General features: G+C 39.3%; 1 protein-coding gene across 2 annotated transcripts in view; it reads left to right on the top strand.

Annotated features, from left to right (window-relative positions):
• Nucleotides 1-22,217, top strand: part of LOC117287847 (colorectal mutant cancer protein-like) — a 54,299-nt gene extending 32,082 nt beyond the window's left edge. For both annotated transcript variants that reach the window (XM_033768400.1, XM_033768399.1), the window contains exons 4-14: nucleotides 2,628-2,734; nucleotides 10,338-10,507; nucleotides 11,034-11,279; nucleotides 11,785-12,126; nucleotides 12,685-13,084; nucleotides 13,547-13,748; nucleotides 14,322-14,556; nucleotides 16,014-16,181; nucleotides 16,775-16,992; nucleotides 17,298-17,400; nucleotides 17,676-22,217. In XM_033768400.1, coding sequence (XP_033624291.1) covers nucleotides 2,628-2,734; nucleotides 10,338-10,507; nucleotides 11,034-11,279; nucleotides 11,785-12,126; nucleotides 12,685-13,084; nucleotides 13,547-13,748; nucleotides 14,322-14,556; nucleotides 16,014-16,181; nucleotides 16,775-16,992; nucleotides 17,298-17,400; nucleotides 17,676-17,759 — 2,275 coding nt within the window. In that variant the 3' untranslated portion in view covers nucleotides 17,760-22,217. The remainder of the gene's footprint in view (nucleotides 1-2,627; nucleotides 2,735-10,337; nucleotides 10,508-11,033; nucleotides 11,280-11,784; nucleotides 12,127-12,684; nucleotides 13,085-13,546; nucleotides 13,749-14,321; nucleotides 14,557-16,013; nucleotides 16,182-16,774; nucleotides 16,993-17,297; nucleotides 17,401-17,675) is intronic.
• Nucleotides 22,218-23,619: the final 1,402 nt, after the last annotated feature.

The following is a 23,619-nucleotide window of genomic DNA, read 5'->3' as shown; positions in this document are numbered from 1 at the left end:
CATGACCACTCAAAACCCAGCTGCCGTAATCACCCGCACGTCCCCTCGGACACACCTTGCAAAAACAAGACGTCTCGTCTCCCCCTCTCTAAAATAAATTACAGGGCGGGTCACCCAGGGGAAATAATGTTCCTTGTCGCCCCTCAAGGGAACTCCCTTGGGGTTGTTTGTCGGGAGCATTAATGTGAGAGAGTGCAGAAATGAATGGAAATGTTTCACACTCATACTCGTGACGGTGATAAATTACTATGACATTATTTTGTAACCTCAAAGCAGGCAGTTTTTTCCCCAGAAAGTCTTCATAAAATTCTTCATTCCATTCTCCCCCCGCCCCCCGAGATTTTTTCACGCATTCACAATCATCAGAGCAGCATGCTTTTTTTTAACTTCCTTTTTGAGGGAACCCAGCGTCTGGCCGATCAAAAAGTTAATTGTCACCTGCTCTGTGTTGCCTCGGTGCGTTAATTTTTTATCCACCAGATATGTTTCCTATAATCTTAAAGATATTGTTCATATACAAAATGGCTTTGCATTTGGGGTGCAGTTTAAAAAAACAATACATAATTCCAGTTCTTTGATAACACATAAATCAGAAGCTCTGTACAAGAGAAAAAACTAAATTAAACGGGATTATTATCAGTAGGGTTCTTACAAAGAGATACTGTGTTATTGTGATACAGCTTGATAGTTTTCTGTCCCGTGGATTTTCTGAAAAATCTTGCTTAAATTCAGCCATCTGTTTCATGTAACAGGCAGTAAATTTAGGCTAAATTGTTTGTCAAGGTGATCTGTACTGTAATAAATTCACCCCTAACTTTAAATGATATGAGATTTTGTTACTAAGTGTTTGATCATTCTGAATTAGGTCAGACTCCGCCCAAAAATCACCTCTAATCAAGACACAGTCATGTTTTTGTCCACCACTAAAATCAAATGTAACCAAACCGAGGCATTGAATGGCAAATAGTCTGGTACCTTTTTGGCATGTTGAGAGATGGTGTTTGGTAATTGCTATTGCACACATGGAAAGAGACAAAGATTGTGGCTACATGATTCAGACAATAGTGTTTCTCTTTGTTTCGAGACGAAAGTGTTGGAAGAGGCTGAGATACATGTACATTTTATATATAGCATGCCTTTAAAACTTGGAAATGGAAAAAGCGCCCCTTATTTACCCATCCCATTAGTGATCTTATGTTTAAAAATAAAAAATAAAAAATAAATAAATTTGGGCTGTTTTGCCATAGAATGGCCTCTTTAAACCAGACCTTATGCATAATCCTGTACTTGGCGTCTGGTTAAAAAAAGCACTAGACATTGCTATCAAGCGATCCAAGCAGGATCTGAGTAACTCGGTCCTGACTCCCTGAATCCTTGATGCCATTTTAAAGTCAAATAAGGCTCGAGAGTTTGAGACCCTCTCAGCCTAGATTGTAATTATGCAGAATAATATTTGTTTGCATTTTTGTTATTTATGATTTGGGTACTTTTTGTAACACAAAACACAATGTCACACATTTACATAAAACTTACACCGTTTGAAGGTAATGATAGTAGAAAGCGTACCTTAAAATATTAGCTGCTAAAGGTGCTGTAGTTTTTGAGAAATGAGTAAAACAATGTCATAAAAGTACGTTTTTACATGCTTACAATTCTTTTGTCTCATGATCACTGAGACGAAAACTAATTTCATGACATTGTTTTACTCATTTCTCAAAAACTACAATGTACAGCACCTCAGCAAGTAATATTTTCAGGGAAGCTTTCTACCATCATTATCTTCAAACTGTGTAAGTTTAATGTAAATCTGTGGACATTGTGTTTTTTGTCCTACAAAAAGTACCCAGACCCTTTTAAGGAAAGTTATATCCCGGAATATTGTGCGATACTAACTTTAAGAAATAAACATTAAATAAGTTATAAAATGTTACAAAACAAAGCTGTTATCTTCCATTTGAGTTTAGTTAGTTGAATTTCTGCTTGTGGAGCGGTGTTGAAAAAACCCAAATAATAAATCCTTTCTTAAACCAATGGAGTAATTACATTATTTTTAATAGGATTTTCTCCTTTGTATTTTATTTGAAGAAAAGTTTAAGAAATAAACATGAAATAAGTTATCAAATGTTTCAAAACAAAGCTGTTATCTTCCATTTGAGTTAACAGTTAGTTGAATTTCTGCTTGTGGAGCCGTGTTAAAAAAAAGCAAATACTAAATCCTTTCTTAAACCAATGGAGTAATTACATTATTTTTAATAGGATTTTCTCCCTTGTATTTTATTTGAAGAAAAGTTGTAATAATTTATCAAAAGAAGTGGACCACTATGATGTTTGAAAGTTACATACAGTTTTATCTTTGGGGATAAATCAATAAACCCATGGTACAGATATATAAGTCTCGTTTATACACCATTGTTTACAGATGTTCTTTTTCAGAAGCTGTTTCAGCTCTACACGAATTTGTTCAAAAGGTTCCAACTGTCTTGAACATCTGCATGTATGCAGACATTAAGAACATCCCATGGCTTTAGTAAAAGCTGTAACATCTTGTATCAGCCTACCTGTTGTATTCAGTGACCTAAATTGTAAATTTAAATTGTTTGTCCCTTTGACATTTTCCCCCATATTAGGGAAGAAGATGAGTTTTCTCAGTCGGCCTCCAGTCCGCACAGCAACATCAGCAATAGCGGTGGCAGCTGCAATGGCAGCTTCCATGGGAGTGACTCGGCAAATATCGGTAGGTTTCTCAGTCTTGTTTGTTTACATCTCATCTGTCTGTATGTATGTTAAATTTACATTGGGCAGGCATGGAATTTCACGGAGGCCATGGCCTCTGTTGCCCTGGGCCCAATTTCATAGCGCTGCTTAGCGGATGATTTTGTGCTTACAGTGCAATTTCTATTTCATAGCGCTGTTAACCGTAAACACACGAAAAGGCATGCTAACCTTGCGGTGCTTACGGCACGAAAATAAAGGACGTCACAATGCAAATCCACGGTAAACACGCAATAAGGCCGACCAATTTTTCTGCTAACCTGTGAAATATGCTAAAGCTTACGCAAATTTTTCTGCTACAGTAAGCACGCAAATTTGCTTACCGTTAAGCAGCGCTATGAAATTGGGCCTTGGTCTTGTCCTCGGTGCCAAGTGTCCCATAGACTTTTAAGATTTTCCAATGGAAGTGCCCTTTATAAAATGAAAATTGACCTGCCCTCTCAAAGATGAAATTCCAGGCTTAATGATAAAAACAATTATTTGGTTTTACCCATACACCTCTGGCATATTACTTGGGTGGGATTCGAACCCACCACCTTTGCCATTTCTAGAGCAGCCGACGATTTCACAAAGAGTTAGGACTCGTCTCATAAGGTCTGCATGCTACAGTGCAGGGTTGGGACTCGTCCTAAGTCCTAAGATTAGTCTTAAGTTAGGAAGAGTTTTGTGAAATCGATGGCAGATGTCTTATTAACTAGACCACCGAGATTGCCCAGTAGCAAGAGGCAGTTCGAATGGTATTTTTTAGCTAGGGTTACCACAACAATTTAAAAGATGTTAAATTTTCATTGGTTGGTTTCTATGCGAATACAGTGCTTTTACACACATCAGTGTGTGGGTATACAAACTTAACAAAATTCTTTATCCCACCCGAATTATTTGCCTGTGGAATTTTTAATACCAGGCTACGGGGAAAGTACTGATTATACAGTGCTTTACACACATCGGTGTATGGGTAAAAACCAAATAGAAATGTCTGTATGTACTTGCTTTCTCTCTCTTTTATGGTGCGTGTTTGCTTGTCTGTTGGGGCGTAGAGCTGCTAAATCAGTTTCAATGAGGATGACGTGGCATTTTACAGTTATGTAGTCATTATTACATTGATGTGTTTGATTTTTAGCTTAAAATGCTCTGCAGCTATTAATCGACACCCATAGTTAATTCTATGATGTCGAGAAAGGGTTTGGTTGTGTCAAGAATTTTGTGTTTGTCTCCCCCCATTATTTTAAGAAAAGGAAAAAACTTATTGATGCTCAGCAAACAGTTTGTGTGGTTTTCTTTCTGTCAAGGTATTTTACTCATATTTCCAGATTTAATTACAAGTCATTCATCGATTCCACCAAACTCTTTCTAACTTAGGATTAATCTGAAGGCTTAAATTGAGTTAAGTTCCGTAACCATAGATGTTATAGGGCGCATTGAACCCATCCTAAAAGTTAGGATGAGTTACTCGCCAATCTTTATAGTATTTTGTGAAACCGGTTACAGGTTTCTTAGGTATGCAACTTTTCAGCTGATCATCTGATATTTTTTGTTTTTGTTTCTCAGCTATGCCATTGAGAATTGAAAAACATAGTAAAACATGTTCAAAGTCATGTTGTGTGTGGCACTTTCCTTTTTTTTATTTTGTTGACCAACTGTAGTTGCATGCCTTGTTTCTAGTGGCAATATATGAAGTCTGCCTTTCTGTTTACAAAAGCAGCCTCATGTTGTTGATGTCTTATCTGACAATAAGTCAAGTAAAGACAAATCATGCCTTCATCTCGAGGTGCCCGTATTCCTTTCATTCAGTAAATCTGTCTGTACACACAGTCCATTTTCCATGGAGAGTATAGACCACTGGGGTAATTAGACCATGGAGACAACCACTCAGGGATAGTGTCCCCCCCCCCTTCAACCCTTGGCTTAGCAAAAATGGCTTAGCAGAAATGAGCAGGATACCAGTCGTAAATTGTACATGTGACATGTTATATTGGCGGGTAACCATGTTCTGGTAAGCATAATTTTGTTGTGCTTAGCTGCTTTTTGTGCTTAAGCAGCTCTATGAAATTGGGCAGTGGACACGCTTCCTCTCCCTGTCCTGTGGCTCCCTATTTCTTGACAGATTGAAGGACTTAGTCAAGGGAATCCATCTTGTCTGTCAGTCTGTCCATCATCTGTCAGATGCCAGTCGGCTCTGGTCAGAGTGGTGCAACCTCCTGGTCATAACTCCTGGACCTCACTCCACCAGGCTGCCTCAGCATGTCCAATGATGTTGTCCGATGTTGTTGTTTTTACCTCATATAAAGCTGTGGTCTGGTGTCCTTCCCCTCACCCTCCCATACAACCAATGAGTAAGGATTTTGACCTATGTATGCCTAGGTGCCATCTCACTAAGGCCAGCTTTGGATTGATGGGTCACAGTTGCTCACAAATTGGATTGCTTTATCATCTTGTCTATTATAGCAGGCAATCTTGTTGCTGTCTTGTCATTAGCTGATGACGTCCTTAAGCACCTCTTACATGTAATTACCCATGTGGGTCTGCCCATTGAGTGCAATTGTTTCTCCATGGTGGGTAGGCATGCACAGAGATATGGGGACTAAAACACAATTGAACGAAGGTCCCCAGGATGAAAAACTGGGTCCTCACATTGTGAATCTTAAGAAAAGGGAATAATGTAACAACGATAGACAAAAGCGTGTGTGTACCTCTATGCTTTAAACCAACCCAACAGCTACTCTGTTTGACCCTTTTGGGGTCAACTTAGTCACCATGTTTACTGAGAGAGTGACCTTATACATACCAAGTTATTATCTGGTGTGGTTGAACGGCACTCACCGTATGAAAATGTTGAACATTTTGTACCATAATTAACAAAAGCAAGGGTCTAGTTGGTAAGACACTGCTCTAGAATTACAAGGGTCGTGGGTTCGAATCCCACCCGAGTAACATGCCTGTGATATTTGTTCACAGGACTCTGGAAAGTACTGAGTATACAGTGCTAACACACATCAGTGTATGGGTAAAAACCAAAATGAATATTCTTTGTCCTGATGCAAATTTAACATCTGTTATATATCGTTGCGTTACCCCCTGCCAAAACATAGGGTTTGAACTGCCTCTAGCTACCTTGCAATCTCGGTAGTCTAGTTGGTAAGACACTGCTCTAGAATTGCAAGAATCGTGGGTTCGAATTCCACCCGAGTAACATGCCAGTGATATATTTTCACAGGACTCTGGGAAGTTCTAACACACATGGGTGTGTGGGTAAAAAACCAAAATTAATATTCTTTATCACCGATGCAAATTTAACATCTATTTTATAAAAGCAAATCACCCGACTTCATCATCACAAAAACCCTTGTTGTGTCGTTTGGTGGAGTAAATGTCCTGTGTATACACTGTACATGTACATTTTAGGGGACACATTGTTTACACACTTGCCATAATTTTTACATGCAATTTGACAGCCAACATGGCGACCGTGGCAGACAGTAGCCCTACGTAATGATGGTGCAAGGGGCCAGTAGTTATGGCAGGCATGATATTTGTCATCTGATTTCCGATTGACGTCATCATCACATCAGAAAAATAGACTGAAATGTCAATAAAAGCCTTCACCAAGAAGTAAACCCTTGTACTCAAACAAAATGTTCCTTCTTATGTATTTCCCAAGGACCAAATATGATGCATGCTGTTTGTGTGTCCAGTCCGTCTTGTCTTTCTTTCCCAACACTTCTTACTAGCTACATGTAGTCGCCATATCAATAATGTCAATTCAGATTGATGGGTCACAGTTGTTCACAAATTGGATTGCTTATCATCTTGTCTGTTTGCTGGCAATCTTGTTGTCTTTTCATTTAATTACCCCATGTAGGTGCCTTGCTCCATGGGTCTACCCAATTAGTAAGTTGGTAGTCTATGGTGTAACACCATGGCTAGCTTGCCCAATCCAGCAGCCAACTTGTAACCATTTCTGAAAAGGTTAGATATTCGGGTCAGAAACAAAAATGTCCAGTAAATAAAAATCATTAACCCAACCGCAAATGTTATCAAAACATTTTGTTTTCATCTCATCATTTTTACTTTACACAATCTTAGAAAATAATCCCCCCAAAACAACATAACAAAACAAACTCTATGAGAACAAATTTGTACCTTATAATGCCTACAGTAAATTTCTCTTTTTGTTCATCCAGCTGTTTGATAAAGCATGTCACCTTTTTGACAAATAGCGTGACCGTGTACATTCCAAGGCATTTCCTGACGTACATGAAATTTCAATCTTGTGTTATTATGAACATAAATGCAAAACTTTTGTTAACAAAATAATAACAACAGCAGAACACATTTCTTTAGTTGAACCCCTTTCTCTCTTATCAAGAACTTAAAACAAAAAGTCATTTCTGCAAAGTAGAAGATTGTATTTTGTCCTCCATTGAGCTGTGAGTGTGAGATTTATCTCCTTTGTATATGGGCAAGTTTTTTTTCCAATAACCAACGGATTTCAGACTGAAAGGGAACATTTGACGACAAACACAAGACGGTCGGACTTGCCCGGTCATGAGTTTTCTACTCGCCTGATGCTGTAATCACTAGGCCTGTAGGCCAGTGTAAAATTCAAGCAAATAATGCCGCAAATGTATCATTACCTTCTGATGGCCCCCACAATCAGGCTAATTATAAAACATGACGATAGCATGGAGGTTATTTCTAATACCTCCGTGATAAGACTCAAAGTGTGACTTGAAGCTTATCCCACTCATTAAATTTAATCGTAGCCACAACATCTCTCTGTATTTTAAGCTCCACCAAAAGCGTAGAAACAGCTGTGTCTATGTCCATTCCATGTTACACACGTCATTAAAATATTTATTTAAAATAAAATAAAAAAAAAGACCCTGATAAATCCCTAATGGCCATGGCACGAAGAACATCCAGCCAAGAATGTCTAATTGAAATACAAGATTAGGTTACGCTGATTGGAAGTGAACAACGTTTCTCTTTCATCTGGCCTCTCTGCAATGGCCATGGAGGCAACCCAAGAAGTAGTAGTTAGGGAGGATTTGTTTAGAGGGGAGTTAAAGGGAGATACGTCTTAAATAAATAAACTGTGTGATACTAAATAATAACAATAATAAGAAGAAGAAGACTTGTATTGCGCACATATCCACCCTGCTGGGCGTTCAAGGTGCAGAAAAAATTATGCGCGCCCGATGTGGGGCTTGAACCAACGACCCTAAAACTAAGAGTCCCATGCTCTACCGATTGAGCTAACCGAAACTTAGTGTTTAAAAGTTTAAGTGCGCAGTCTTCTTTCCCTCACACAGTAAAACAATGTTTGAGGGAGCCAACAGTTCTTCAATTTGTTTTTAAGTCTGTTCTAGACCTGTTTGGTCATTTTGTTGATGGTCTTAATGACAGAGCTGGTTACTCTCCCTGATTTTGCAGAAAGTTCCTTGGATTTTTTTTATGGTCTTCAATTCTGACGGGAAAGCTAGTTATATGATCTTTTCTTCGTAGCAGTTTGGTCCCTGAAAAGATCTGGTGACAGTGAAAAGTTCCCCTTTTACAGCACAGTAAAGTTTTACGCAAAATGTACGAGTTGCTAGTTGCTGGAAAAAAAAAGAATTCCCTGGGTCTTTTGTCATTGTATTGACTTGCTTGTGCCAGTCATTCCTACATGTAGCCTAGAAATCAGTGTTAGTGTTCGTATCAGAAGTATTGAAAATACCTCTCCGACCCCACACATGTAATCAAAGTTGTTCCCATGTCTTAATTATTAAAAGCTCTCTGCTTGAACAATACCAGCCAGTGAGCCTTTATACTCATACTTCTGGCCTTTTTTTGCTGCATAATGAAGGACGGTTTATTCCTGAAAACTCTTAAAACTCTATCCACCCACGATCTCCCTCGGATCTCACTCGTTGTTAGCGTTGGCCATCTTGGATTACAACATTAGAAACTGACAAGTGATCGTGTTGAAGGCTGTTGGGAGAATGGAGAGAGACTTAAGGTTATATCCATCTCACTGGTGGGTGTCTTGTTTAGGGTTCGTTGACATTGTGTGGGTTAAACGATTGTAGGTGAGGTTTGCTGTAACACCATTTGAAAACCTCTTTTGAGAAATGTTCGATCAGTATGCTCTGGCCCCAATTTCAAAAAACCTGTAAGCACGAAAATTTGCTTAGCATGAAATTTCTTCCTTGATAAAAACAGGGTTACCAACCAACTTTCCATTTGTTGCATATTGCTTGTTACATGGTATTCAGCTGTTTGCTTGTCCTAAAAATCACGTGGAAATTTGGTTGGTAATCCTGTTTTTATCAAGGAAGAAATTTCATGCTATTCAAATTTTCGTTCTTACAGGCTTTATGAAATTGGGCCCTGGTTGTCTTCAGGAGGAAAACATTGATGGATTAAACTACAACGATTGATGTCATTTGATTTTTGGCCATAGTCTGTTGTATGATTTGCACGCAGGGTGTGATTTGAACTCTCCCAGCTCTGTGTTGCAGTCACTGTGTGGACATTCCTTTGTTCAAAGGAAATCCTATTCTTCAACACTGTAAATAACACTGTGTGGACATGTGTAAGTCCACAAAGTGTCTTAAGTCCCTATATTGTGTGGACTTCTTTTGGTGAATCGCATCCATTTTTTCAGAAGTGATAAATTGATATCTGAGACACAACCTTTTCAAACATCCACAGACATCATGGTTAACTAAAAGGCAAATTATGCTTAGCTGTTTTAAGTTCTTGGTAAGCAGACTATATTTTCTTTCCCCAGTATTAAGAAGGCCATTTTTGTCTTGCGAGGATCAATGGATTTCTTTGTATGACCCAGACCATAACAAAGTATTTAGTCTGTTGTGGGATGTGGAATCTCGTAGCTTGAATGTGCTTGGCTTTCATTCAGTATGTGGCCCATGTCCTATTTGACTAAACCCATTCCGTGATCAATATTAATAAAAAAGGCTAGATTGAAATAGGCCAAGTATTCAAGTAGGTTTCATAAATATTCATTGGATATTACACTGTGAATGTACACAGACGTAAGTGAATAAACTCTGCGTTCAAGAAAGAAAAATTACCCACCAAGGTAATAAACGGCCTTTCAAAGCTTATTTGTTGAACGTATTTAATGACAGCAAATTAACTCTGAAAACGGCAGTTTGGATAACCTGTAACGATTCCCTTGTACGGTTCTCGAGTTGTACGTTGTTAGACATTAACGTCATTTATTAACCCTCATATTTTACCCAACAACATGGACTGGGGTATCAGTCTCCATCTGAATGAGTGGGGGTTTTTCCCAGGAACAATTCTCTGGGATGTGAAACCTCCTTCCTTGTTGTCTTCTCTCCATCAGCTTCTTGACTAGTACAGTGATTAAGTTCGCTTTCCTGAGAGCTATTGCCCCAACAACCAGAATAAATTAGATAAAATTAAATGGAAAAAAAAAAAAACATGAAAAAAAAAAAAAACTATATTTTTCCTTGGCTTTCAAAAAAGACTCTGAAAGGGTCAAAACATCATGCCACTAACTAATTTGGGCATTTCTATTTTTCTTTTTTTTACAGATCAGTGCAATGATTTATCAGCGGAGCTGTCCAGGGTAGTAGGGGAGCTAGAGTGTGCTGTGGAGGAGAGGAAGGGTAATGATAACTACAGACAGCACATCGACTCGGCCGATCACGCCGTTCAGCAACTGACCAGTGCCTCACATCAAGTGGAACAGAGATCACTGGAGGTAAAGGCAGGGTTCCCCCCTTAGCTATTCAGAGACCATAGCGGACACAAGCTGCTTATCAAAATGCCCATAGCGGCCGTTCATAGCGGCCGCAAGGTTTGACCTACTTCCATTAACATGAAGAGGTCAAGGTAAAGGTTCGGATATGAAATGCAGCCATGTTTTTCTATATAGTATCCCAATTTCTAAACACAAAACCTAATTTCTGTTCCATGCTATTTCTGTTGAAATTTTACTGTCAAAATTTGATCACAGAAAAGAACAACAATTGAATTTGTTTTGAATTTCTCAGTCTTAGTTCTATTTTTAGAATTGTATCTTTTAATTCCTTTAGTGTTTCGACAGTGCAAAGTCTAATAATATAAATAAAATTAGCAATGTTTTGACATTTTGTGAGGATTATACAGAAATGAATGGTCTCTAAATGGTTAACAGTATGCCTTAAACAAAATTCCAACCACAAAGCTTAAATCGCTACATACTTACTTCAAGTTTTCAACCGCCTTTAATTCATCTAATCTTAAAGGTCGTCAAAGAGGTTGAAGGCTTGCATTTTGACTCGACGACGTCCACCGACCACTCCACCCCGAACGGCTTCCAAAACCGTAGCCACGACACCAGGAGGCGCAGCAGCCTGGAGCAGGAGATCGGTGTCCTACAGGACGAGAACGAGAATCTCAACACGACGCTGTCCATGAAGGACGACGAGCTGCAGAAGATTAAAGCCAATCTTATTGCCATCAGAGACGAGAGGGATAAACTGAGGAAAAGGGTGAGCAGTCTTGTTGGAGAGACCTGGGCACAATTTCGTGGAGCTGTTTAGCTCACAATTTCTAAGCAATATTTGCTACTCAAGCAGCTCTGGGCTTGACTTCACTCAAATCTAAGATTTATCTTAAGATTTGAATCCATCTTAATTGCTGTGATGTCACAATATAAAATCACTTTGGAAATATTGATAACTCAACTTAAGTGTTTGTGAATTCAGCCGTGTTGTGTCTGTGACATCACAGAGCTGCCACTTTCCCTGGTTCTGAAGAAAGGTCCCTGAGAATATAACAATCTTTCCATGTTCTGATTAACAAATTTCAAAGTATATGCAAAGAGTATGGAAACTTTTCCCTTGTTATGTTGAATGTAATCCTAAATATCTCCCTGATTCTTGTGCACAAAATTTCCCTGTTTGCAAGATGCAAGTATTAGTAGCTCTGACATAAAAAAAAACCCAAGTTGATTAGCTTTACAATAACGATCTGTCTTTCCTTAATAACCCAAAGGTAAGAGACTACCAGTCCCGCAGCAGTCAACAACAACAACTCTCAGGAGCTGCTGCCAGCAATCACAAACAGCAACAGCACCAGCAAGGTTACACGTCGTCATCATCCGAACAGCTCAGCTCGCCGGGTTACCGCGCCACCCCTACCCCATCCACAGTCTTACCCAATGGCATCAACCCAAGCACGGGGGAGCTGAGTGTGTATGGGAGCGAGAGGAGAGGGGGCATGCCGGTGGCGAAGGTCGCCGAGCGGGTCAGGTTAAAGCCTTCCAGGTCGTCGGACAATTCATCCAGGTCGGGATCCGAGAGGGGGCTGACGGCGTCGGACCTCAGTAGTATAGGGGTGAGTGGTTTGGGTTTTGGATGTAAAAGTTGAAAAATTGAAAAGTCGCAAAATCACTTCATCTGACAAATAAGAGATTTTGAAATGTTAGGTGGCATCAGACTGAACAGGTAGATTTCCATCATTTATGTGGTTCAAGGCATGCTAACATTAACAAGAACTACAAATTTTACTAGCAAATCTGCTGCCGCCTAGCATCGTATAATGCCCCCATTGACCCATTGCAATATCAGCCCATGATCTGCAATTTTTGGAGTCAAAATACATGTAAAGATTTAATGGTCTGCGTCTAACTGCGCAGCTTTGACTAAAATGTTGTGAGTTGTTGCTGTTTCTGACCAGCAGAGTATGGGTTCAAGTCCTGGTCTTGAAATGTGTGTCCTTTAGCAAGACACTGATTCACGAGTATGAAATTGCCATAATGACCTTGTAGAACTGAGCGGACGACTTGTTCTATTTAGTGCCTATGAGATATTTTCATGATGGCAAGCCACTCAAGATTGAAATTTGTAAAAATAAAAGTTTTACAAACAGCTGTATTCTTGATCTTGACCACAGGTGGGCAATCCCAAAGTCGCCGAGCACCTCGCCCAGTCATTACAAGAATGCTCCAGCGTGCAGGAGATCCTACAGGCCATGAGCTCCCACGGTCTGTCCATCCCGGAGAACAAGGCTCGGGACATAGAGGTTGAGATGGAACGTCTCAACAGCAAGATCGAGCACCTGAGGTCACAGAACGACCTCCTGCAGCTGTCGCTGGAGGAGAGCAAGTGCAGTGCCGACCGGCTTACGATGCTGGTGGGAAAGTACGAGAGCAACAACACGGCGTTGCAGCTGGCGGTCAACTACTGCGACCAGACGGTGGAGGCGTACGAGGTGCTGCTGATGCTGTGCGAGACAGAACAGCAGGTGGTGCTGGCCAACTGCAGGGCGGCAGGCGTGGGAGGAATCGGGACTGGTGAGAAGAAGAGTTTTGGGAGTTTTGCTAGCACAAGAAAACCCTTTTCACACTTTATCTCTTATCCCCGGTGAATGCAGCCCAGGGGAGGACCCAGGAGGTGTTTTTATCCCACGGTTACTCCCGCACACTTTTCCCTGCCTAGGTTCCTATTCCAGGGGGTTCCAGCGGCACATTTCAAGAATTCTCGAAGGTTTTACCGCTTTTCCCTATTTCAGAGTAGAGGTGCCTCTTCCCCGAAGTATGCCCTTGCCAGGCGGACTAGGGTCAGACCAGTGGTTAAAGTGATCATAGTGTGAAAAGGCTGGCCGGTATTCACCAGGGCAACCCGGGTCCTGGAGTGGTGTGAAAAGGGCTAAAGTCGTAAGCAATCGTTTCTACTCAAAAGTAATTTTGAAATTGCACAAACACCGTACAATTAAATACAACAATTTTGTTTTTTACTTGTTGTTTTACCTCCAGGAGAGAGTTCAGAAGGTTCAGGCGAAGACACGGAAGAGACGACGATGGTATTGAAGAGGGTCCATGAGAACCGCAAGTCAGCTGAGAACATGGCCAAGGCCCTGCTGCAGAGGCTGGATAGAAGCTGTGGTACAATGGTGTGTCATGTACCAGGGTGTACGCTACAACCCTGGGAAGATGTGTCTTCTCATAGTCATACTAGGTATGGATTAAAAACCTTGAGTTGCAGATGTGTGGTTTGTCATGATTTTTTCCCTTAGATTTTATTTTGTCTGTAAATTTTCAAAAGATACATGAATTTGGAACCATATTCGCACAATACTCACTGTTATCCAATGGTGATTCAGAGAGTCTGTAAAGCGTCTGAAGTGTAAGATCCTGTAACTCAACCAAAGGAAAGAAACAGACAAATTTAAACATGAATGTTTTTTCTTTTCTGTTTTGCAAGCTGCAACTATTTGCCAAGTTCCCCTTGCAATTTACAATTTTCAACCAGTTTCAGACAACCTCCATGGAGGAAAGGCATTCGGATTTTGAATGTTCACATATTTTTCTTGGAAATTGTAAGGCACTGTTTTAAAAATAAGTCATCGAAATTGATCCTAAAAGCATGCACTGCAATTGGACAAGGCCCTTACATTTAAAAATACTGACTTGAATAGTCTGGCTGTTTTTATGCATATGTTGCGAGCATGTTGCTGTAACTGTTTGATACCTTTCATTCCGCTGTTTGGTTAATCACCTTTTTCCCTCTCCTCCCCCTCCCCCTAATCAGCACAACAAGTTCAACGGCAAGCAGCTGCGACACAGAGTTCAGCAAGGAGGACGAGCAGCGACTGCGAGACTACATCCAGCAGCTGAAGAACGATAAGTCAGCCGTGCGGCTGACCGTCATGGAGCTGGAGAGCGTGTACATCGATCCGATGTCCCAGGAGGTCATGTCCAGTGTGGATAGCCAAAGGCTGGACCTGGAGAATGCTGTACTCATGCAGGAGATTGCCGCTCTCAAGGTAAGTTTTTATTTTTTATATTTTTTTTTATATAAGAGTTTGAGGTACCGCACAACTCACAAAAAACTTCCATACACATATTTCAGGCCTCGAATTAAAGGCACTGGACACCTTTGGTCAAAGACCAGTCTTCTCAATTGGTGTATCTCAACATATGCACATAAAATAACAAACCTGTGAAAATTTGAGCTCAATTGGTCGTCGAAGTTGCGAGACCTCTGCTCAAAAATCACAAGGTTGTAAGTTCGAATCCCCTAGCTAACCTCTGATTTTCACAATGACTAAAATAAATATTGTCATCTAGTTAACTGAAGCACAGTTTCTTGATTTGTGCATTTCCTAATCATAGACGTTAAACCAATGTTTGTATGAGAGAGATTGGTTGTTGCCAGCTTGGTGTTTATATCTCCTTGTGGGAGTTTGCCGAGTTCCTTTGATGGGAAGATCGTCTAAACAAACAAACAAACAAACAAACAAACAATTAAAATATTTTAGTGAGAAATTACTTCTTTCAAATATTTTAGTGAGAAATTACTTCTTTCTCCAAAACTATGTTAGTTCAGAGGGAGCCGTTTCTCACAATGTTTTATATTATCAACAGCTCGTTACCAAGTAAGTTTTTATGCTAACAATTATTTCGAGTAATGACAACACCCATAGCAATTGCCGTGGTGCCCTGCGCATTTGCTGTTGTGCCCTTTGCAAGGTTCCAATACAGCTAACATTTTCCTCATAGAAGTGCCCCTTACCAGGGAAAATAGTTAGTGTTCAAAATTCCAAGTATGCCCGACTTACTACTAATGAGGCAAACTGACCGGTAATCTTGGCCACATCGGATTCCAAAGACCCTCAGTTATTTCACGTGCAGTCAGTCAGTCAGTCGGCTTGTGGTCAATCGATACAGAGTTTCCTTAAGCCTGGAAAAAAAATAATAATAATAAAGATTACCGAAAAAGAGACAGTCAATTTGGAAAGCAGCTGCCCTAGTATGAGCCACATGTGTGTGTGTTGAAACATGAGACTGCTCTACGCTGAGTGATTGGGGTCAGCTTAAAAGAGCACTCTGGTTTGAGAATTTTTACCCGAAGGTTTGATTGTACAACATGTACATAGCAAAGACCTGCATCATGCATTATTGTCAGGTTTCCTGTATGACTATATGCACTTGTAGTTTGGATTGCCTTTCCATGAAAAAGGGACCGGGCCATTTTCTCATTCCAGCCTCATATTGTTTACAAATTGATTTTTAAGGAGCCCATTTAGTCTTTTTTTAGAGGGCCACATTTATCCAGCTGCTTATTAAGATTAAACCTGAAGAGCAACTCAGCACAAAATGGGGACATAGTATCCCAGGTGGGATTTGAACCGGGGTTCCAGATCTGGAAGGCGAAGAAAAGATACCAATATGACAACCTGACCACCTGAAAAAACAATCCTTTTTTGTTTCTTGTTACCAGGAGGAGAAGGCGGAGCTCAAGGCGCAGTACTACCTCCTGGAGAAAGAGAAGAAAGCAGCTGAGCTGAAGATGAGCTCGAGGGATGCCCGGGAGATGGCTTACCTGGCCCAGATTGATCATCTCAAGTCAGAGGCGCTGGATAAGAAGGTGATGCCAAAGGGCCAGAAGGTATGACGCTGATGTGAAATTTTGTAGATCACTAGGGCTCTGATTTCAGGATTTTTTTCCACTGCCTTAAGATTTTCTTGAAAGAGGCAAACTTGCCTATGACCAGACCTTCAGGTATCTATTTGAAATGATGTAGAGATTCTGTAAACCTCTTAAATGTACCATTCTGTATGTTTAGGGAGCTTCATTTCCATAACAAGAGGAAGTTGTAATTACATTTTTTTGATTTTTCATTTTCCTACAATATCATCCCCGTGAAACTTCATTTTCAGAAAAAGTTGTTCAAATGTTTACACTTTTTGTAATGTTTCTATAAAATGGTTTGCTTATTTCTCTTGTCTTGGTATGGAAGACAAACTTGTGATTTGTTTCCCCTCAAGAATTATAGCTTTACAGACATGTGTTATGCCCCATGTGGAAACCATCAGGGCTCACTTGAGAAGTGCCTGTTTTGGCCATGGGGCATAACAATATTTTTCAGAATGATAGGTAGTTGCGCAAGTACCAAACGTATCCCAAGTAAAATTTTCAGAAGAGTAGCTTCCAATGCAATTTTTGATGCTCAGTCACCATATGTACCACTTCCTCTACAGCAATCGGCCAACTCTACGCCGATGATCACGCTAGCTGAGCTGAGCCAGCTGGACGATCCCAGCATCTCGCTAGACACGGCCGAGATGCTGAGACGAGAGAAGAAGCTGAGATCTAAGATCCACGAGCTGATGGCCACCATTGAGAAGCTACAGAAGAGCTCCGAGATGAGACACCAGCAGTCAGCGGAGTTCATCACCGACCTGAAGAGAGCCAATAGGTAATAATTATTGAGGGGAAAAATGTTGGTGTCGGTGTAGAAATGTTGTGTCTCGATTGGGCAAAAGAGGTGGAAAGGTAGTTCATTCTGCTCTACCAGCCAGGCTCCTAGTGGATGATACCCATGCCTACATCCTTACAGGCTGTGAAGGGGGTAAAACTGTTTCAGCTCCAGAAGTAGGTTGCAACGTGCCCCTGGTGGAAGTTGTTCTGGGTCGATCTTGTGGGTTGTGCGACAATAACAATGTCAATTCTCCACATTATCTGTAAATGGCATTGTAATGTTTTATCATGTTGTTGTTTCAGTGCCCTTGTAACTGCCTACGACAAAGCCAAAAAGAAACATCAGAACAGACTGAAGAAACTTGAAGCTCAGATGATGGCCATGGTGGAGAGACATGACACACAGGTGAGATTTCTACATGTATTTGTCTATCTATCCTGTTGACAAATGTGACTGTTAAGTCCACTGAAAGGCTTGGTACATATGTCACAGAAAGTGAAGTGGATTTCCTTGCATCAGTCCAGACAACTCTTGAAGCATAAGCGCAGATGAACTGAAATATTTATTGGGTGGAGAAGGGTTTCACGCTGAGGGTTCCTGGAACCCCGTCCTTAGAGAATATTAACTGCAATGCAAGATAGAATAATTATCTATTGGTTTATCATTCTCTTTCTGCTCAGGTCCGAATGCTGAAGCAAAGAATAGCATTACTGGAGGAAGAGAACCAGGCCAGCAGACCCCCACACAACGAAACCTCCTTATAGATAATCCCCCTCCCCAAACCTCCCTTCCTCCCCCTCCCCCAACCTCCCTTCCTCCCCCTCCATATCCGTGACCTCTCGGATCCCTAATCACTGCCAAATACCTAAGATGTTCTTCCTGCCTTCGACTAGATGTGAACCCATGACCATGGATTGATGTCGTTGTAAAAAATGTGTGCCTCCTCTCTTCAAAGAATGGTGCTCCTTTCAGTACAAAGATAAACATTGTCTTCAGTGATGCAAGAAAAAAACTGTGATTTTCTTTTTAAAACAAACTTGATTATGGAGGAAGGACTCTCAAATATGTAAATCTTAAACAGCTGGATTACTAGAAGTGAAAATCTGGTTAAGATGGTAATCTTGCAAAGCAGGATTACTAGAAGTGAAAATCTTGCAGAACTGGATTACCTGAACTGAAAATCTCGCAAAGCAGAATTACTAGAAGTAAAAATCCCGCAGAACTGGATACTTGGAGTGAAAATCTTGCAAAAAAGAATTACTAGAAGTGAAAATCTCGCAGAACTGGATAACTAGAAGTGAAAATCTTGCAGAACTGGATTACCTGAAGTGAAAATCTCACAAAGAAGAATTACTAGAAGTGAAAATCTAGCAGAGCAGGATTGCCTGAAGTGGAACTGTCACAAAGCAAGATAACTAGAAGTGGAACTCTAGCAAAGCAAGATTACTAGAAGTGGAACTCTAGCAAAGCAAGATTACTAGAAGTGGAACTCTAGCAAAGCAAGATTACTAGAAGTGGAACTCTCGCAAAGCAAGATTACTAGAAGTGGAACTCTAGCAAAGCAAGATTACTAGAAGTGGAACTCTAGCAAAGCAAGATTACTAGAAGTGGAACTCTCGCAAAGCAAGATTACTAGAAGTGGAACTCTAGCAAAGCAAGATTACTAGAAGTGGAACTCTAGCAAAGCAAGATTACTAGAAGTGGAACTCTAGCAAAGCAAGATTACTAGAAGTGGAACTCTCGCAAAGCAAGATTACTAGAAGTGGAACTCTCGCAAAGCAAGATTACTAGAAGTGGAACTCTAGCAAAGTAAGATTACTAGAAGTGGAACTCTCACACTGCAGGATTACCAGAAGTGAAAACCTTACAAAGGTGAAAATCTCGCAGAGTATGAAAATTGGCTAATATGATGATGAACTTTAAGTTGGTGATGGAAATTCAGAACTCCTCAGAAGTAAGACAGAAGTAAAACTTTTGACGATAGTTGTAAAAAAGAAAGAAAAAAAAAGTCTGGAGAAACTCTTGCCTTGTCAGAGTCGGAGCTGTTCAATGTGGTACTGCAGAGGAATGCTTGCTATGTATGTATGTCGGAAATGGAAACTTGTCATGCATGTAAATAAAAGGGCCCTGTACAGGCTTATACAGATGTTATCGGACTTTTGAAAAGGGGGGGAAATCGACTGAAAAATGCAGCAGTTTTCAACAAGCCACGTGAAGGAATGATCTGCCGTCACAGATATTTAATGTATGATTGGTGAAGTAGACTTTAACCAATATGCATGACTGTGTGCTTTTCGAGTGGAGACCACCATTAGCAATACACAATCGAATCTAAAAGTAAATCTCTTTTCGTAGATACAAAGTTTGGATCAGAACACGGGCCAAATTGTTTTTGAGTGATTTCAAAACATTTTTGTGCTCATACAAAAACTTTAAGAGTTTCAGTAATCTATTTAAAAAACGTATAACCAACTCAAAGAACTTTTCTTAAATATGGATATAAAGTTTTTGGGTAACATTTTGTGTAACGTTATTTTCCAACAACCATGCAGAGTTCACATCTGATGATTTCAGTCAAGAAAAGAGTTCTTAAGATTGTTCATTTTGGCACATGCCATCTCAGAAATTCTGAAAAACTTGAGAGTGTTCAGATTTGTCTATGTACTAAGGGTGCATTTTTTGCGGTCGTAACCAATAACTGTTCCGATTGAATTGGCCATTAGTTAATCACGGACCAATGGCAAAAACAGTTATTTGTTACGTTTGCCAAAACGCACCTCAGTGCCCAAAGAATGATGACATTCTCAGTGTTAGACATCTGCTTGTGACTGTACATACTGCATGTATCTCATCTCAACCATCTACAAAATGTGGTATTAACATTTTTAAATATTTAACAAATTTGAGAATGATACTCTTTTTTTTTTTGCCAGGTGATTCTTGCTGTTGTCAGTAATTTTCGTTATTTCTGCAAAGGCAGAGTGTACGTTTGTTCTTGGCCGTGTTGTCAAGATCTTGCGAAAGACACTCAGAAATTGTTTGAAATTGTCAACCTTTTTCAAATGAGAAGAGTCAATCAAGAGATGGTCGTATTCTTGTTACTGAGGTGCACAGATTGTTACATAATATGGTATTTTTTTCTTTCTGAACATCAACTTAAGCGCTGTAACTTTATTTAGACATTTGAAAGTCACTCGCTCAAAATAGTTGCAAAGACTTAAAACTCAGGGAGGCTACTCTCTAAAAGTTAACATCCTCAAGAGCCAAAGTTTCTTTTACCCTGCACCAGGTGTCAACATTTTCAAAAACTGCTGACCAACTACAAAACAAAGCGTTAGAATAAAATGTAACTAGCTGGCAACTTTGATCCAGTGAGGGACAACTTTCCCAGATTTCAGAACTTTTCAGAATTTGTTTTTGTAGCAATCATGGCATTTAAAAAAAAGTGAAAGGACAAAATTAACAATTCTCTGCTTTCCATTGGTTCCTTTGTCTAAACTTCTTCAGTTCAATTCAAGCAACCAATCCCAACGTTATGACAGTTTTGCGTTATACAAAACATAACCACAATCCGATTCCATATAGAGATGCTAAGAATAAATTGTTGCTTAACGAACCAATAAGGAGGTCCTCAGCGTAATCATGAAATGGTTTTATATGTAGAAAAATGTGTCTGCCAGGGATGTGACTTCTCAGACATTTAATCTAAATTCAGACATTTTATTTCTGCGAGGTGGAAAAAATGTCTGTTGTTTTCTTCAGATATAACAAAATAATGCTCTGATCTGCTTCTCGAGGATATGTGCTGAGGATGCTGTTCTTAGAAGCTCTTTAGAATAACTCAAGGGGTCACCACAAGGCAGAACGAAATGTCAGAGTTCTATGAAATCGGCTTTTGGTTTGACCTAGTTTATGTTAAGCATTATGTTTGTTTTACAAACTGCTGTGTTTTTGTTTGTTTTTTCTTGTGCATATCAATGATATAATTACTGTAAAAATGTACAAATTGCTCATTTAATATTGTTTATACCTATTTATAAAACTTTCTTGTTTTTGAAAAAAAAAAATTATAACATGTTGTATTTGAGATCAGCTTGTTTGTCATTATTTTGTTATTTTTTTTGTTTGTATTTAAGTTTTTACAATGTGCTAGGGTGAACATTGCAAGGGGAAGCTCAATAGTTTTCGAACAGGTAAATGATGGAAATAAAACGATATTTTTGTTAAAAAATTAATCCCATGTTGCAGTGAAGGAACATTCACAGTCATGAAGTAAAAACACTTCTAGAGCTGTTACAGCCCTTCTAACAACTGTCATGGTCCCTCTGGGTAACAACAGCTCCAAGCTATCTGAACAATGTTTTGGTTAAAAACAGGCATTGGGTTTCTCACCATTTTGTTCTGATTTCGGGACTTTCTTAGAATCGCCTAGCACCTTTCTCGGACGAAGTAATGCAGTCACCAAAAGAGAGAAAGGAACAGTCTACAATGTGTCAAAATGTGTCTAAAAAATGACAAAGATGCTGGCAACCTAAGGTGTCTATAGAACACCTACCTCACTAGACTTGTGGACAAGTCGTTAAATGTATGTGCGTTGATAGCGTTCCAACTTAACTGGGAGTAGAAGTCGGGCAACCAGCAGTTCGCTCGAGAGCAGTGAGCACCGCCACAACTGGACTATCTCACCGCGTGGGACCATTAACGACTTGTCCACAAGTCTACTACCTCACATGCCACTACAGTGTCTGCTCGTGATCAGTGCCCAGCATGGGATATTTTTGCAGGGATCCCATGCTTACTTTAGAATTGAAGTGATTCAACCAGGAACTCAAATCCAGTAATGTCCAGTTTCTTTGTTTGACATTGTTATAGGTTATTTATTGTGTTTTATGTTGACAAGTACCAAATTTGATGGTGCTAAAATTCTCCAACTCAAAACAACCTTAAATCTGTTCTGTTTGTAATTAATTTTTTTGATAAATGTTTGAGTTGTCAGGGTAAATTATTCAAGTAAGAAGGAGTAAAACAACTTGGATTTTTGTTCCTAAAGGGGACCAAATTTAGACATCTTTTATTTGATCCTTTGCTAGCACTTTGAAGGTTTTGTGTGATGGAGGCACTGAGTTGCAACACATCATGTGGTTGTGTGTCTGTTAAAGCCATTATACACTTTTGGTACAGAAAAAAAAAAAAAGTCACTGATTTACAAATAATTTACAGGGTTTACAGAAGGTAATGGTGAAAGACTTCTCTTGAAATATTGTTTCATGAAATGCTTTACTTTTTGAGAAAACATTAAAACAATATCAATTCTCGTTAGCGAGAATTACGGATTTTTTTTAAACACGTGTCATGACACGGCGAAACGCGCGGAAACAAGAGTGGGTTTTGCCATTATTTTCTCCCGACACCGATGACCGATTGAGCCTAAATTTTCACAGGTTTGTTATTTTATATATAAGTTGTGATACACAAAGTGTGGGACTTGGACAATACTGTTTACCGGAAGTGTATAATGGCTTTAACTGCAAACAGTTCACTTTTACTCCACCCTTCAAAGCGAAGACCTTGGTTCTTTTGTTAAATTCTTTGTTCCCCTCAACTTCCTAAAATTTATCGTTTTAATCTTATACCAATTTCAAAGAGCTGCTGATCATAAATTCTTGCTCGGGGCATCAGTCAAAATACTATGTAATGTTGCAATTGTTTGTAAATTGTTTGTTCCCTGTGGTTAATTGTTTTTTGGGCTGCTCTTTGAAATTGGGCTTGATTCAGAAAGAGACTAATTAAAGACCGTCCAATATAATCAGTGAGAAAAAGATATCGGCAAGATTTGTTTGTTTTAAAATTTGTATTGTTTATTATTTACTTTTTTTATTTTAATTTTATTTAACCCATGTAAATGATGTAATTTAAAGATATAGTTTTTATTTCAAAATGGTTTCTGATATTAATTTTGTTTTTGTGGTTTTTTGGCAAGTCACCCCCAAAAGGGTGTAAATTAATTAATACATGTAGGTTTTTTTATAGAAATCATTTCAGAAATTCCACAAATCTTTTTGACAGTTTCAAAATATTCGTGAAAAATCTTTGTGAAAATTTGTAATTGTCCTGACAAATGTGCAAAATACTATATTTTAAGAATTGTCCTTTCTAATCATTGCGACACATTTGTATGAAAAACATTTCATTTCAATAATTTTTGCCTTATTTCTATCTTGTTTCATCATGTTCTTGTATAAAAATAAACATTAATTTTATACAGCTTTTCTTGGGAACATAAACTCGTCTGCTATGTGTTTTTTTCTTGTTTTGTGGTGGTGTTTGTTTGTTGTTTGTTTGTTTTTTGTTTATTTGTTTGTTTTCGTAAAGTTGAAGGTTAGATGATGAGATAAATTGGATCGGGTCTTGACAAATTTAATGAAGTTACAAAATATTATCTGGCAGAAAAACTGCTGCAGTCAACGTTGATCAAATTGTACTCTAGGTTGGGGGCAGAAAATTTTGCTTAACAAAAGTTGCTCACTAAGCAGAAATTAGCAGTTACTATGATACTCATCTGGTGTGTTATTTTGGCTGGCAACCTGATTTTGCTAAGCAAGTCGTATTTATAGCTTAGCGAAC

The sequence above is a fragment of the Asterias rubens genome, chromosome 3 (assembly GCF_902459465.1).
Source record: "Asterias rubens chromosome 3, eAstRub1.3, whole genome shotgun sequence".
NCBI lineage: Eukaryota > Metazoa > Echinodermata > Asteroidea > Forcipulatida > Asteriidae > Asterias > Asterias rubens.
Note: the sequence above shows the minus strand (reverse complement) of the source record. Positions and strands in the feature narration are given on the sequence as shown.